The following is an 18177-nucleotide window of genomic DNA, read 5'->3' as shown; positions in this document are numbered from 1 at the left end:
TTCTCCTTTTCTGTCTCCATTTCCATGTAAATCTGCACTTAAAATCCTCAGAAATAGTGATTATTTATTCTATTTTTGAAAAGCTAAGTATTTATTTAAACTACAGTTAATGTATTCTCTCCAATGTTAATTTTTCTTATAAAGATATGGCATCTGATTTCTCCCCATTATAGTCACATTTAGAATAAGAACATTACAGCATTTTTCTTTTACATAAACTTTATTGTTTAAAAGTCTTGGTAGTTTCCATAGTCGGGTATATATGAACTTGTCTACCAAAAACTAAAGTAACAGATCCAGGGAGTTTTTTCTAAATCTGAAAAGAAGCTTCAGGATATATGTAAGAAGGTACATTTTACGCTGCCATTGACTACCTTTAAAAGTTACGTAATCAATAATCCATCAGTAGTTATTACGCATGTATTCCATAGGTACGATTTTTAAGTGTCTTGACATTCAGAGACAGAAAAATCTAAGTGGCCATGACTTTCAGGGAAAATATTGGGAGAAGATGAAATATATCAAGGGTGCAAAGATTATGACTGGAGTCAGAATGCATGGGATTTAGTCATGGCCACTCTCTCCCTCCCTTTACTTCACCCAACTAAGAAGGTGACCTTGACCTAATCCGTTTACACTCTTTAATCTTCTTTCCATATTCATAAAATTTGGATAAGAATTAGTAATTTTTTCATGAGGTTATTTTGGGGATCAAGTGAGATAATACACCTAAGCATTTGACACAGTGCCTGACACCTACTTAGTCCTCAATAAGCGTTTGTTGTTGCGATCATAATCATCCTCATCATTGAAGGACATCTAGGAAAGAGGTGACATGTGGCTAGGCAGAGGGGATGGTGGGGGGGTGCCCATCAGAAGCCAGACAGTGAAACAACCCCAGGTTTGGCAAAAAAGCAGGAAGGACACACTTTTAGAAGAAAGGCCATAAGGCCATATAGTAAAAAAGCATGACTGTATTTTTTTTTTTGAGAAAATGTAACTAGGTTTATTAAACAATTGGGCAACTTTATTAAGGGCAAATCCAGAAGTGGTTACTAAAGGAAACAGGATATGTTCAAATTGTACCCCTAGTCCTCTGAGTGTTAAAAGAGTTCCACCAAAACCCCGTGTTTGGCATCACCTCCCGAGACCATCCTGAGATAGAAAGTTTTAAAATTTGACTCTCCACAGCCTTTCCCATATTCCTAGATTGACAAAATTAGACCACACCTACTATTGGCAAGACTCTTTTCTAGCAATGTGTGACATAGCAGACTAAAGCCGTGTTTGCTGCATTCCAGATGCTTAGCCAAAGAATCAAAACAAGGAAGTAATGGGGATTATACCAGGACCAGTGCTCTAAGAGGCAAAATTCCAGTCAGTGAACAAACATGACTGGGGCAGCCAGTACGAGGTACTGGAATTTTGCTGCCCAAGTGGCTGTTGGCTGCAGGGTCTTACATATGAAATTTTTGGTTCAGGGATTGGTCAGTGGTCCCCTTCTACTTTCAGAAGGAAAACATTAAGTTCAGATTCCTTTTATTTCCTTTTTTTCCTTTTCTCCTTTTATCTTTTTTAGGAAAAAATGATATATTTGGAGAAATGGTTCATCTTTATGCCAAACCTGGAAAGTCTAATGCAGATGTAAGAGCTCTCACGTACTGTGACTTGCATAAGATCCAGAGAGAAGACTTGCTAGAGGTTTTGGATATGTATCCTGAGTTTTCCGATCACTTTCTCACAAACCTAGAGTTGACTTTCAACCTAAGGCATGAAAGTGCAAAGGTATATGTTGCCTGCTTACTTTTGTACTCTGACATTTTATTTTATTCTTGGATTGCCCAAATACCTCTGAAAGATCAAGTGGAATAGTGTAGAAAAACTTAATCAATTGTGAATATTTGAAAGGAAAAGCTAACTTAATATTGGAATTTCTCAATGATAGAGAAGGAATTCAGTCTAATTTCTTTCAAGTATATTGAATAATTTTAGGTAGTTCAATTAAATTTGACCTTTTAGGAACTCTTGGGTGACATATTTGATTTATAATAGCCTTGGTTTATATTGAGTGTGACAATTATTTGTAATAAATGGGTAATTCTAGGCTATTGAAAATTACCTAGAAGCATTTATCTTATAAAGAGGTTAAGATATTCTCTCGGCTATTATTTACACCATAAACTGTTTACCGATATCTTTTCAATAATTATGAAGAAGTTAAACTCTTAAAGTTTAGGTCCATATTTAACACAATTTCTAAATTGCAGAAGTATAAATTAATCAGGCTTATACCTGAGTCAAAATTAATGCTACAGAACGAAGAACATATACTCTACTAGAAATAATATTTTAAATAATTCTGCATATGATTTAACCTAGGATGAATTTTGAGAGTGTAGTCCTTATATCCCTCACCCTCTTCCACTATGAAAATGTGTCCTTATGACCTACAAGTATTCTAAGAATATAGATTTTTATCTTGCAGCCCACAATTTATTACTAGGTTATTTCTCCATCCCCTTCCCCTCAAACCTCATAACCCCAACTCCAATTCTAAATACTTTTTTGTCAGAAACCAAATGTTTTGACACTTGCCAGTGTATTTTAATGCTAACAAATAAAAGATCCTCAAGTCCATAGTTAGGTAAAACGTGGTATATTTAATTCTCCCTGGAGTTATAGTAATTCCCAGGGTACTGTGAGAGACAAAGATTTTAAGGTCACAAGAGTACCATTTGATAACCTGAAGCACCAGCTCAGATAGTTACTTCTTTTCAAAAAGCTGAAAAGTTGAAAAATAATTAGGTGGTAAGAGGTTCAAGTTACCAAGAGTATATTCTTTTTATAATGATTTTAATTCAGAATTCTATCAAATTGCAGTCTGAGGTCACCAACCCCATTCTTACTTTGCTTTGAAAAACAACAAGCACCTACCTCAGATAACTTATTTACATAAAAAGTTTAGGGAGCAACCAAATAAATAAAACAGAAGCTTCCATTTCTTTCATTTATTTGGAAACTTCCAGTTTTGTTTACAAGAGAGGGAGGAAGGAGGAATGGGGAACAAAATAATCAAGGGTTCAGAACATAGTGTTTATTGAATTCAACCTTATATTTATTCTTGTGAAATTTAACCTTGCCATCATTACCATGTAATTTAAACATCATAGCTAATTATAATTAGTTTACACTTTTTTCTCTGCAGTAATGCAGATTCTGCAAATTTTTAAATTATTATTATTTTTATTTTAACTTTACCAAGTTACATAAAATATATTCCACATGAAGGAATATGTTGTGTCTAAATGTTGACAACATCATCCCCAAACACTTCTGGTAAATAACTTCTACAACTCTGATTTCCCCATTAGGTGGAGAAACTACTAGGATTATTCTAGCAGACTATTTTATAATTTAGAGAAAACCATTAAGCAAAGTATTGTAGCTATTTGCCTGCAATCTAATAATTAAGTCTCAAAGTGGTTGAAATAATATGAAATAGTAAAGAGTTTACTGATGATACATTGTGTTCAAATTGAATAATCTTCCATTTTGTCTTCACGTTCCATTAACAAAGGCTGATCTCTTATTACAATCCCAGTGCATGAATGATTCTGAAGGAGACAACTGTAAACTACGAAGAAGGAGATTGTCATTTGATAGTGAAGGAGAGAAAGGTAATTCATTCTTTTCTAAAATTTAAATGCAGAACATGTGGTTATCAGTTCTTCTTACTTAAATGCTCATTATACTTCTGATTTCAAGGGTAAACTTTATTCAGATTTTAAGAAGGCAAATCCTTTGCTGTTTTCAGTAGCTAATGATATGGTTTCTGATTGATAGCTCTCAACAGTGTTCCTCAAGACCTGATCCTAGGCCCTCTTCTTATCTTATTCTATGTCATACTCTTTCCCTGAGTAATCTCATTTATACCCACAGTTTAATTATATTTTCACATAGGAGATGTGCATATTTATATCTTAATCCCAGACCATCTGAGCTTCAGTCTCATATATCCAAATGCCTATTAAGCCATCTACTTGAAATCGCAAGGGCAGCTCAAACTCAACATTTCTTAAATTGAAATCATGATGTCCCGCTAGAAACCTATCTCTCCATCAGTTGCCGTGTCTCTAAATGTCATCACCATTCAATAAACTGCACAAAATAGATCTATCTAGGAACCAACCATCCCTCAACCTCTTCATCAACCCTGGTAACAAGTCTTGTTAGTGGCACCTGCAACACATCCATTTACTCTTCAAGCTAGGTCTCTATTGGTTCACTCTTCTCCATCTTCAGAGGCACAACTCTGGGCCAAGCTACCATAATACTGAAACACATTTCAACTCACCTTCCCAACTTGCCCTCTGTCATCTATTCTCCACACTGGACCACTGGTGATTTTTTTTTTCTAAATGCAGGTATTTTTATGTCACATATTTAAAGCGCTCTAAAGACTTCCCATTCCCTAAATTCTTCATAGGGTAGGTTTATACCTACATCTTCAATCTTATCTCATACCATCCTTTCCTTCACTACCCTAACCTGGCCTTCCCCATCAGCTCCTCTCTTTTGCAGCATTTATTCCAGTTTTACTTCCATATGATTTGCATCATCATTTAATCAGTGATATCTGCCTATAGATCATAAGCCCCATAGGAAATATTTAGTCACCTGAAGCTTCAGTGCTTGCCTCATAGCAGATGTTCAACAAATATTTGTTGAAAGAATGACTGAGTTAATGAACTAGCATTTGAGCCTTTTCCATGTGATTCTTTTCCTCCTTTTGCCTTCTTAATCCAAGTTCTTTTCTTGGCCCTCTTCCTTCTGGATTCTCTCCCAAGGGGAGAGCATCTACTAGCTTTAACTTGCCCTAAATTTCAAGTGAACTCAGCTACCCTCTCTTTCACGTACATCATTTTTGTGTTTTTGCTTATATCCTTTCCTTAATTGGAATTTACTTCCCTATCCTCAAACACACACACACACTCACACACAACTATACCACACCACTTTTTCATCCATTAAATTACATTTTTTGTCAAGGTTAATCTTCAGTGATATTCAGCGTGAACTCTTTCTTGATTTCCTCAAAAATATACGTTTTCTTTCTTTCATGAATTCCTAAGCCACTTCCCTGTTGTTATACGGATGGTCCTTGACTTACGATGAAACAATTTGTGATTTTTTCACTTTACAATAGTGCGAAAACAATACACATTTAGAAGAAACCATACTTCAGATTTTGAATTTTGATCTTTTCCCAGCTAGCGATATGCTGTGATGCTCCCTCGTGATGCTGGGCAGCGCCAGCTCCCAGTCAGCCACGTGATCAAGAGGGAAACAGCCAATACGCTTACAACCATTTTGTTTTTCACTTTTAGTGCAGTATTCAATAAATTACATGAGATATTCAACAGTTTATTGTAGAATAGGCTTTTGTTAGATGATTTTGCCCAACCATAGACGAATGTTAAGTGTTCTGAGCATGTTTAAGGTAGATTAGGTTAAGCTATGATGTTCAGTATGTTAGATGTATTAAATGCATTTTCAACTTATGATATTTTCAACCTACAATGGGTTTATTGGGCTGTAACCCCACTGTAAATCAAGGAAGATCTTTATTTTCAAAATCTGCCCCGTATAGTGGCTACTGGTATATTTGTCCTTTTTCTCTATCAAACTGCAGATTCTTTTCGCAAAGCATGGTTGATAAATATCTGTTGAATTGGGCTAACTGTTGAATCCTCTGGCTGATTGCAGAACAATATACCATTCACAGATAGGTGATAATTTATTACTGCAATGCCCTTCATTATTCTCCTGGTGACTTTTTCTAAAATCAGAACCATAACAGCCAAGCTGTTCTTCTGTCGACTTGATCTAAATCCCTTACCCTGAAGTTAATCTCATATTTTGATCTCACTAGAAATGAAGAACAGCTTGACAATATTGTCTATATAATAATGTCCCCCATACAGTTGAAGATTTATTAAATCTCCTTTCAATCTTGTTTAGTTTCTTCATTCTCAAGCTAAATAACTTAACGTTTTTATCTCCTGACAAGACCCTGAGAGCGTGTCACAATTTATATTGTGCTCATGCATGTAGACATTTCTATTGATTCTGAAAACTTTTCCTTTAATCACAGGCTTAGTCTATAAGACCCATTTTATATAAAGTGTTGATGGTAAGGGATTTGCCTGCCTGTAGCTCTTTGAAGTTTCCTGGTGTGTCAGTGAGTAAGCATTTTTTGGTCAACATGAAAACACAATTAACTCCAGTTATCCAGAGCCTGAGAGCCTATTCCAGTCTTCAGGACTCCATGGTGCAATAGGCAAGTTTAAAATTTGCTGAAAGCAATTTAATCCCAATCACCCCAATCTAAAGATCTGAAAGGGCCACTCATTCTATATTTCCTGATATAGAATCAATATCTGGGAGGAAAGTGCATATAAGTAAGTATAAAGAGCAGAGAGCTTTCAGAAGATAATTGATACTAAATGATATGGAGGGTACATAAACTAAAAGCTGCCCATGAAATGTATTGATTACTTTAGAGTTGGTTTACTGCTCATTTGAAACAATACCTTGAGGGCAGATATCCAAGAGCGCTGATGACTGTGAATTAATCAGCAGAGACATCAAGAACCAGAGGGAAGAACACGTGGTTAGCCATTGGAGACAGACAGAGGTTGAGTCTTACAATTAACCACTCACGAACTACTCAACACAACACTGGAACTCTTCAGGCTTCAGCTCTCACCTGCACAGTGCCCCCCATCATGCCTGCCACGTGGTGCTAAGGAGCTTACATTCAAAAAGAGATATTAAAAATGAAAAGATATATATAGAACCTCTGCAAGTTGACCTGGACTAAATGGAAGCTTAACATATCAGATCACTTCTCTCCTAAAATGCATTTGTAGATGAAAGTGGTTTGTCCTCATAGGCTGCACATTTCTTTTAAGAATATAAACTCAGTTCCTGACAAGAAAGAGTTGTCAGTTCAGGTCCAAATTTAAGGACACCTTGTATTTTTTTGAAGATATATTCAAGAAGTTCTCTTTCCTTCCTAAAATCCTGGCATGGAGGTACCCAGGACCTCCCCAAACTGACTATGGTCATTGTAGGGGGAGATGTTATAGTTCCTGAGAGGGAAGTAAAATGTTATTTTTACAGAAAGTGAAGAATAAAAATGTATCTTCAATCACTTCCTTAGTGATCACAAGCATTGGCAAAATAGTTGGACAGAACAGAAATAAATGTGGTATAACCATTTGGAACATGTTGAAAAATAGTCTCTAACTGGTCTTCAGAGTTGGATTGTACTTACTTCAGAGTGTGCCAGTGTGGCTTATTGGGTTATGGGAATACTTCTTTTAAAATTTTGTGTTGTGGAACTAAGATCCCACAAGCTGTGCAGCACAGCCAAAATAAAATAAAATAAAATAAAATTTTATGTTGTGTATATTTTATAATATACATAAATTTTAGTACAATAGCATGTATAATGGCACATGAGATACACACACACAAGCATATATATATTTTTTACTGAGAGCACTTTTGTGACCAAATATTTGGAATATTCTGCTCAACTTTTTCTATGAACGGAAAATGCAATATCAAAGTAGTTACTAATGGCTGATTTAGGGAGCCAGTGACCTTTTGAGAGAGAATAATTCAATGAGAACAGCAATTAACAGGCCTCCCCAGAAAACAGAAAAAAATTTAAATGTGCTAAAGATATGACTGTACCAACCAAAGGGATGGAAATAAAGGAGAAAAAAATGTTCACCATCTTCTTTACTTTGGATTTAGATAGTGCCACACATGTCATAAAAAACAGGGACCCATTTTAAGAGATATACACACCCTAAGAGCAATTTTCTCATTTCCCTACCCATGTAATTTTTTTTTTTAACATCTTTATTGGGGTATAATTACTTTACAATGGTGTGTTAGTTTCTGCTTTATAACAAAGTGAATCAGTTATACATATACATATGTTCCCATATCTCTTCCCTCTTGTGTCTCCCTCCCTCCCACCCTCCCTATCCCACCCCTCTAGGTGGTCACAAAGCACCGAGCTGATCTCCCTGTGCTATGCGGCTGCTTCCCACTAGCTATTTTACATTTGATAGTGTATATATGTCCATGCCACTCTCTCACCCTGTCACATCTCACCCCTCCCCCTCCCCATATCCTCAAGTCCATTCTCTAGTAGGTCTGTGTCTTTATTCCCGTCTTGCCACTAGGTTCTTCATGACCTTTTTTTTTTTTTTTTCCTTAGATTCCATATATATGTGTTAGCATACTGTATTTGTTTTTCTCCTTCTGACTTACTTCACTCTTATGACAGACTCTAGGTCCATCCACCTCATTACAAATACCTCCATTTCATTTCTTTTTATGGCTGAGTAATATTCCATTGTATATATGTGCCACATCTTCTTTATCCATTCATCCGATGATGGACACTTAGGTTGCTTCCATGTCCTGGCTATTGTAAATAGAGCTGCAATGAACATTTTGGTACATGACTCTTTTTGAATTATGGTTTTCTCAGGGTATATGCCCAGTAGTGGGATTGCTGGGTTGTATGGTAGTTCTATTTTTAGTTTTTTAAGGAACCTCCATACTGTTCTCCATAGTGGCTGTATCAATTTACATTCCCACCAACAGTGCAAGAGGGTTCCCTTTTCTCCACACCCTCTCCAACATTTATTGTTTCTAGATTTTTTGATGATGGCCATTCTGACTGGTGTGAGATGATATCTCATTGTAGTTTTGATTTGCATTTCTCTAATGATTAATGATGTTGAGCATTCTTTCATGTGTCTGTTGGCCATCTGTATATCTTCTTTGGAGAAATGTCTATTTAGGTCTTCTGCCCATTTTTGGATTGGGTTGTTTGTTTTTTTGTTATTGAGCTGCATGTGCTGCTTGTAAATCTTGGAGATTAATCCTTTGTCAGTTGCTTCATTTGCAAATATTTTCTCCCATTCTGAGGGTTGTCTTTTGGTCTTGTTTATGGTTTCCTTTGCTGTGCAAAAGCTTTTAAGTTTCATTAGGTCCCATTTGTTTATTTGTGTTTTTATTTCCATTTCTCTAGGAGTTGGGTCAAAAAGGATCTTGCTGTGATTTATGTCATAGAGTGTTCTGTCTATGTTTTCCTCTAAGAGTTTGATAGTGTCTGGCCTTACATTTAGGTCTTTAATCCATTTTGAGTTTATTTTTGTGTATGGTGTTAGGGAGTGTTCTAATTTCATACTTTTACATGTACCTGCCCAGTTTTCCCAGCACCACTTATTGAAGAGGCTGTCTTTTCTCCACTGTATATGCTTGCCTCCTTTATCAAAGATAAGGTGACCATATGTGCATGGGTTTATCTCTGGGCTTTCTCTCCTGTTCCATTGATCTATTTTTCTGTTTTTGTGCCAGTACCAAACTGTCTTGATTACAGTAGCTTTGTAATATAGTCTGAAGTCAGGGAGCCTGATTTCTCCAGCTCCATTTTTCATTCTCAAGATTGCTTTGGCTATTCGGGGTCTTTTGTGTTTCCATACAAATTGTGAAATTTTTTGTTCTAGTTCTGTGAAAAATGCCAGTGGTAGTTTGATAGGGATTGCATTGAATCTGTAGATTGCTTTGGGTAGTAGAGTCATTTTCACAATGTTGATTCTTCCAATCCAAGAACATACCCATGTAATTTTTATTGAAATGGGCACTTCTGTATATATCAACTGGTAAAATCTAGTGTTCCAAAAAATGAGTGGAAAGAGGTCTTGAACTCATCATACCTGTGTTTCAAAGCAATAAACCTTATCTCCTTGTAATGTTTGTGTAGTGATTTCACATTGCCATCCAAACGTCAGTAAAGTTTTGAAAGTGTTTCTCCAAAATAAATAACTTCTGTGAAAGTTATTGAAGTAAGGAGTAAATATATACACTGTTAAACTTGTTTTTACAGAATACGGGTGGGTCAAATTCTAATTTTATTAAGTTTTTAAATATATTGCTATTATACTTTAGCATCTCTTTGGAATATCTTCTCCAATAATAAATAATGATTAGCTTTTGTTATCCATTTCAGTAATATATAAATGTATCTTTATTTTAATTTTTAAGATAAATTCTTTATCTTTATTTGTATAGAAAAATGACTCTAATCCACTTTCAACTTTCTTTGATGCTAGAGCAGAACTAAAGTACTTGAGATCAAATGAAGAAATTTATTTTGGACTCCAATTTTCCAATGAAATAAATGTTTTTTAATGCATTCGGCTGGAAAATGCTCAAGTTATCTCAAAATCATTACCAGTAGGAAATCTTAAACGCAAATGCTGAGAGAGTACATTAAACGCCTCTCTTTTACCAAAACTTGGGTCCACCTGTTGGGTCTGACAAATAAAAATGATAAATCACCTGAGAGAAAGACTCCATAAATGATGGAGAGAGCACAAGCATTTGTTCCCAGATTGTTTGAAATGTAAGAATTTTATATAATCATTCTTAAGATGGATGGGTCAACCACTCCATCAGGACATTCATTCTATGCTCTTCAATCCGTCCTGAACACAGAGAGACACCTACAAGACAATTCACAACTGCTTTAGAATTGGATCCTGTGAGAAAAGGGGAGGAGGTGAAGTGTCAGCCTACAGAAACAAGGGATTTTTTTAAAAGTTTTCAGTCATCTAAATCAGAAAAAATCGAGGCTTAATTAAATAGGCAGGATTTTTTTCTTTGTAAAACGATGGTAACAGGAATGATTATACAGTCTCATTTCTAGCAAAAGGGAAAATGTAAAAACTACTCAGATTACTATTCGGAATACTATTTCTACATAGCATTTAAGAAAACAACATTAAGAAATCATAATAATAAAATAGCATTAAGAATAACATTAAGGAAAATAGTACCTAATGCTATTTAATGTCTATTAAATAATCCAGTTTAACTAGAAATGCAACAAGCCATCAAAATCTAGAGGTACCTGGAGGCCAATTATAATGCATTTCAGCCCAATATCATGTATTCCATTAGCCAACCTCCAGCCTAAGCCTGAGCAGTTTCCATTTTTAATCCACAAATAGATTGTCATTTCAGCTGTCATTTTAAATGATCAGGTTTGAAGCTTTGATTTATCTAGTATGGAATAGAAAAATGTTGCAGTTGGGCTGCATCAGAGAAACTGTTCACGTGGCCTGAGTTCCAAAACGCAGCTGGCTGATGATCCGGCGGCAATGAACACAGAAATAAATGTGGAGTAATTTCCCCTACGTATTAGAAAAAATTCAAGGATATCAAATGTTTTCTTCTTCTTTCATGATCCTGCTTTTACCTGAAATTCTTGCTAAAGGATTTAGATACCATGTGTACGAAATAATTTGCTCCGTTTCACTAGAGAACTAAATAATAATCCCTCATTCACCACATTTTGTGAACACATGTCCCGAGTTGAAATCAGCAAGTTATAATTCAGTTTAGCAATATACGTTGACTGATGAATTTGTGCCTAAGCATCCAAAATCAAGCCATAATTTAGTGAACTAAGACCAAGGCCCATGTGGTAGGGGGGACAGAACATTTTACTATGTATGAGGATTTACAGATCTACAGAGAACTCGCAAGGTCTTTTAAGCCAAAAAGGAGAAGTGATTTAATAATTTGTGATGTACATTCATTACAAATATCCATGTTAGCATTATCCTTACTTAGATCAGAGACATATGAATTAGATGTTAATTCAGTTTACATTTGATTCCGCTGGAAAAGATTCCATGAAAGTGTTTAAAAGAAAAGCATTTTGGGGAAGATGAGAAGCCTTTGTTGATTCAAATCCCATTGGTGCCCAAACTGCACAAACGTTTACTTAGGAGCAACAAACTGATGCAATTCACAAAGCAGGTATGAGTATAATTTAGAGAAGTGAAGTGTTTAAGTTTTTTAACATTTACTAGCATAAAATTGGAAACTATTATTTTTTGAAGAATGAAATTATATGGTTATAAAGTGGGGAAATGTTGATCAAATTTTCAGGAGGGCAGAAGTTAAAATCAAAGGAAACAGAGGAAGAGATGACAAGAATGAAGGAAGGCTGTGTCCGTGACACTGGAGAGAAAGGGCTTGTGTAAGAAGAGTTGATCTGGATATTTACAGGCAACTAGATTAGTGGTTGAGTAGAGAAATATAAGTGATACTGAGTAATCAATGATGTCAACAATGCTTGAGACTGGAAAGGTCTGTGGTCTTCTCAGTAATGATGAAATCACTGAGCAAGTGGGGAATCTTAAAGAAAATAAATTAAGCAATCTGCTTGCACTACATTGAACTTTAATTGGCAAGGTGTAAACTGCACTACATTGTACTTTAATTGGCAAGGTGTAAACTAACTCCTTAATAACAATTTCACATGAAGCTGGTTTTTAAACTCTATCCATTTTTACCTTGGGCTGCTTTCTAGCTTCTCATATTTTAAATTATGATTTTTTTTTAAATAAAAGAAAAAGATCTCTGTTTAATTTCTGTGCCATATGGGAATTTTAAAAAACAGTTGGAAGTTTCTCTGGAGTGGCCTTAAATCAGTTCATTTGGCCTTCTATAAATAACAAAGTAAGCACAACCAGGCAGAGAATAGATGGAGACACTGTCTTAAACATTTCTCTAGAAAATGATATACCTTCTGGAGTATGTGGGTTAGTTATTAGCGGTAACCAGATGGAGAATTATACTGTCTCCCCAGGACACTAATGGAAACAAGTTCTGCGATTCATCTCTTGGAGTTTTGCTGCTGAAATATGTTCTAACACAACCTTCAGGGCTGAAATTATCCTGACATTTCAGTATAAAGCAGCCAATATGCACTACTGGCTTTAATGTAATTAGGTAAACCTACCTTAATTACTGTGTTTAAGCTTTATATTCTTTGCAATATCCTGCACAACCAAACTGCCTGGAATGTCAAGGCCATTACATGCATTGAACTAGGGTTGAAATTCAGCCTGCCAGCCTTTACCACAAGGAGGCTTCCGGTTTTGACCTTCACAATGTGGAATGACCACCACAGATGAGAGGGCATGAAGGTTAAAAATCAACAAACAATAAGCTGCATAGCAGTGACATTTTAGAATTGGGACACATTTTTCTTCACTTTTTCATTTCCTTCAAGAAAGAGTACACCATATTTTAAGAATACAAATGACTGTTGAGCATGTATAAATAAGGTTTAAGTTATCCTAAAGTTTTTTTTCAGAGATATAAATGCTATTACTACCACAGATATTCTTTTAATTTTGGAACGAGTAGCGTATCTCATTAAGATAATCTAATGTCCTATGAATTAAGAAAAAAAAAAAGTCTTCTTAAATAGTTACATTCTCAGTAGGAAAAAGAGAAAGAACAACTTTTCTGGCAGTTTAAAAAAAATCTATGTTAAAGTTATCCCCCAAAAAATCACTCTGACAAAGGTAGTTTATGTAGCGCTAGACAGTGCAGTAGGCATAGAGTCTCACATTTGATTCTCTTCTATAAAATAACTTTTCTTTGATAGATTTTGGCAAAGGAAGCACCACAAATGATCCAGAAGACTCTGTAGATACCATAAGACATTATCAGAGGTCCAAGAAACACTTTGAAGAGAAAAAAAGCAGATCTTCATCTTTCATCTCCTCCATTGACGATGAACAAAAGCCTCTCTTCTCAGGAATTGTAGATTCTCCTCCAGGAATAGGGAAAGTAACTGGACTTGATCTTGAAGAAACAGTGCCCACCTCAGGAAGAATTCCCATAGATAAAAGAAGTCACTCTTGCAAAGGTAATCAAGTTTCTCCAGAATCTCGTTGTCTCTCCTCAGGACTAGTCACAAAATGGTGACTTTGCACAAATGAAGAACCATACCGCACATTAATCTAATCTGCAATTTTGTGATATATTTGCAAAGATCAAATCTTAGATCATCTACAAAGTGTTTGCAGGGTTCTGGAATAGTGGTCATTATTCCCAATTACAGCATAGGAGGGTCTTTGTGGCCAGGAAGACTTAACATAATGCCACATAGAACACTGTAGGAATGTCTATTGTAGTGACTCCGTGGGGAGAGGGGATCGATGAGTATTTGAAGAGAGCAAACCCATTGATTCTTTTTTTTTTTTTTCCATTGATTCTTATATGTATCTTCTGTATCCATTCCTCACCCCCAACCCTGTTTTTTTATAGCATGAAAGGCCAATGCAATAAAAATGCAATAAATACCAAAAAGAATTTCAGTTTACTGGGAATTATGAGAAAATGGGGAGAGATTCTCCTAAATAAAGTATGCTTTTGATCCAACTCATTTGAACACATTTGTTTAAAAAGGATACCCAAATATATGGGTTTTGTTGTAGAAAATATGCATGAACTGGGTAATTGTGCTTAATCAATATATCCAGATTAGATGCTAAAGGGTGGAAAACTCAGGAAAACTTGAGGACTGTCACATGAAAGAAAAATTAACTTCTCATCAGGAGCTAGATATACGGATCTTGTTAAATCTTGCTAAGTGGGTGCAAGAACAGGTACGGGCAGGCTGCTCGGGTTCCAAGTTCAACTCTGTGACTTACTCCCTTTATGTCTTTCAGTAAGTGATTTGACAGACCCCACTAAGACTCAGTTTGCACATCTTCAGAATAGGAATGATATCTTCTAACCAACTAGTCTGTTGTGATTACTAAACAAGAGAACATGCATAAATTACTTTCTCTGAAATAAAATCCCCAACTCTGCTTAGTATTTTCTCACAGTTTTTCTTTTCTAACACTTTAATCATTGAATATAGTCCTAGATATATAAAAATGTAGAGATGAAGAAGGTGTAGCAAAAAAATCAGAAGAATATAACAGAAATGAAGGAAAAATAGGATGTTCTTGACGTGGCAGGATACAAAATTATGACACAGAGTAAGTAAATATTACCTATCATTGTCACCATTATTCGAAGTGACTATATCTGACAACAAAAGTTTTATTGAATCTAGGATGTTTAGGCTTTACATTTTTCCAGAATTACTTTCCCTATTTTATCAAATCAGCTTTTGCAATGACCCCAAGTTGAAGTAAGCTAAGAATATATGCAGATGTTCTCTGGACAATCTAAAATCTTGATGAAGTGGATGAAAATAGTACCTCATTTATCACAGTGGAAGAATGGAATATTAGATGTGATTACCAAACGTCCCGTTTTAGTTATTTATGAAAATGGATTCTGGGAAGTACTAAAAATTGAAACAGGTTGTATCATGGAAGGTAGAAGTTCTGAAGAACTTGCTGAACCATCCTACTATTTCCAAGAGTCAGCATAATGTGGACCTGACTTCTTTCAAAATACTTTTTGTTGTTTTCCTCTTGCGTCTTAAAGTCTCAAGTGACAAGTCGTTAATGATATATTTTGAAGATTTGATTTGACTTTATAATGACTCTCGCTGACAGCGAATTCTCATGCCCTTCATCTTATATTTTGCTTTGCCACTTCTTCCAATTATTTATAATTAGCTATTCTACATGCACAATAGAAGATAGTATACTAACAAATCATTTTAATATCTACAAATTTTAATTTTCAAAAATTTACAATGCGATCCCTATTCAAATAAATAATTACCTTTAAAATTCATAGTTAAATATTCATGTCAATTGAATCAGCATGATTGATGTTGTTATAGAGTCTATCAGTGTGACACATGGTTAACCTGGATAGTCAATATGATCAACCAATGGAGAATTCTAAAACTTTATTCACTGCAAATTTCATTCCCTAGTGATTTTCTAAGGTGAGATACTGTGCAATGTTAAAGGGTTTGAATAAGATGTAGGGTGTAGCTGTAACTGCTGCAGCTTGAGCTCCTAAATCCCCACAAATTTTAGTTTTATCATCAATGGAAATGCCACTTACATTTCTAGCATTTGTCTTGCTGAATCCAACAGAGGAGCACCTTTAGACAAAACTGAAAAGAAAAAATCGAACTAAATGGACTCAGATCCTACTTAGATTGAGGTCAAGAGTCCACTGTAGGAAAATTGTGTACCCAGAGCAAAGTGAAAGTTTACTTTCTGTTCATCCATTTCTAGAAATGTGTCTTGCAACTATAGCAACATTTTCCAAGGCAACCAAGTGCAGATTTTTTCTGAGCTATATTTAGAAAGTATCTACAAGGATGTTCATTTTGATTAAGACTGCTAAGCAGGATTTCCCCTTTGAACTCCTATTTTCTTTCATATTGCTGTTAAAATAAGCTAATCACACATTACTGATTTTAATAAAAGAGTAAATTATAATCAAGGAAGACTTTACCCAATAGTTTACAATTATTCTTTTTTGTTAAGAGAAGATTATCAGGTTTTTTTCTTGAGCACTGAAGAAGAAATAGAATCCTACATAATTTATTGCATGTGATTCACCACTGTTATTTAAAAATCAGTTTATTATCTATGATTTGAGAATGAGAGCTATTAGGCATAAGTGGAAATTCTCTAAGCTTTCTCAGCACAAAACTTCTGAGCGTAATATGTAACTTCCATCCTATCAGTTTTTACTGTTTTTGTTTTATTGTCTAGCAAGAGGCTAGACAGGGAGAAACATGGGCATCATCCGACCATTAATATGTGTGTTCTGAATATTTGTTTGCCATTAATTCTCCAAAATTGAAAACCTAGTGTACTAAGACATCTTATTATTGTTTTGCCTTTTAAATAGAGTCACATGTCTGTGAATAATAAATCATACTTTTCAGTGAAAATCTGCTGATGTATTACTGCACTTAAAAGTTCAGCATTATCATTTTTTGATGTTCATTTTCATTTGTTGTGTTTGATTAAGTGTCAAGGGAAATTATATATTGTCACTTTAAAAAGAACAAAACACCAGGCTTCCATAGGCTAAGGAAGCCTTAATCACAAAGAACCATTCTGGAATTCACAGCAAGCTCTCTGAGGTCTGTTAGCCATTTCAATAGTACAGGGAACCCTGACCTTATATTTTTCTAATACTGTCTTTGGATATGCTAATCCCTTTGTTAGAGCTTCACCCATTTGAAGCCGAAATTGTAGGCACCTCAGTAGATATTTCTGTGTATTCAGTGATAAAAGTATAGTGGTAGAAAAACCATGAAGAAAAGATACAGAAATTGTGTCTGCTATCGGAGGATAGGAGGTGCTTTTGAGCTATCTGACTGTACTTTTGAAGAAACTGTAGGAAAGGGACTTCAAAAAGTCCTACAAATCCTGTTCCTTGTTTCTAGAATCACAGCTAATCCTCCCCAAATCAGTTACTTTCTATCCAATTTTTAAAATAGCCAAGGATATAAATTCCTTAACTTTACATAACTTTTGTCAGTGTTTAATCATAACTACTTGTCCAAAGGGGGAAAAAAAAAGGCTTTCTATCAAAGCAAAATCACTTTTTGTTATTCAAGTCTATTTCCATGTAAAAATGAAGACCAGTTCTAGACAGTCTTTTCCTCCTACCAGCCCTCCCAGTGAGGAAAAGATGCTGCTTCTTTATCTCTGAAATAAACTCCCAACTCCACTAGTATTTTTTCCTGGGTTTTATTTCCCAGCCTTTTAATCATTCTAAGTACTTCTCTAGATATGTGAAATGTAGAGGGGAAGAAAGTGTAGCAAACACCATCAAAAGTTTGTGACAGAAATGAGAGGGAAAGTAAGATATATTTGCCCTCAAATATTGACAACTTGCAAATACAGATTGTAGGAGAAACAGTAAATTAAATGAGGCTCAGAAAATGAATCTCTGCAAGGAAAATGATTAAAACCTTGCTAGACTGCATTCTTCAAGGGCAGGGCCTATGTTTTCTTCATCTCTAACTCCCCCACGTTTAGCAGAGTGTCTGGAACATAGCAGACATGCGGACCATCTGAAAGGTGGACTTGAACAGATAAACAATATGTTTTAAAGTATAGCAGCATAAAATATTCTAAATAAAAGAGCCCCAAGAAAAAATATTGGAAATTAATGGACAGAATACGTTAAAGGACAGTGCAGAAGGAGCTACAAGGAAACATAAAAACATGAAAGAATGTCATAGGACTGGAGACTTAGGACTCTTCCCATCTTTAATGGCTCATGGTTCCTTGGCTCTACTTTGAGTTGGGTTGGCCTAAGGGGATCCCTCTG

At 35.3% G+C, this 18177-nt stretch overlaps 1 protein-coding gene across 1 annotated transcript in view; it reads left to right on the top strand.

The window, feature by feature from the left end:
• The window catches only part of KCNH7 (potassium voltage-gated channel subfamily H member 7), a 450126-nt gene that overhangs the window by 422175 nt on the left and 9774 nt on the right, over nt 1–18177 (top strand). Inside the window, exons 11-13 of the mRNA XM_036858162.1 lie at nt 1580–1785; nt 3578–3677; nt 13574–13825. Of these exons, the coding sequence (XP_036714057.1) occupies nt 1580–1785; nt 3578–3677; nt 13574–13825 (558 nt within the window). The remainder of the gene's footprint in view (nt 1–1579; nt 1786–3577; nt 3678–13573; nt 13826–18177) is intronic.

The sequence above is a fragment of the Balaenoptera musculus genome, chromosome 7 (assembly GCF_009873245.2).
Source record: "Balaenoptera musculus isolate JJ_BM4_2016_0621 chromosome 7, mBalMus1.pri.v3, whole genome shotgun sequence".
Lineage (NCBI taxonomy): Eukaryota > Metazoa > Chordata > Mammalia > Artiodactyla > Balaenopteridae > Balaenoptera > Balaenoptera musculus.
This window is presented reverse-complemented; position numbering and strand designations above follow the sequence as displayed.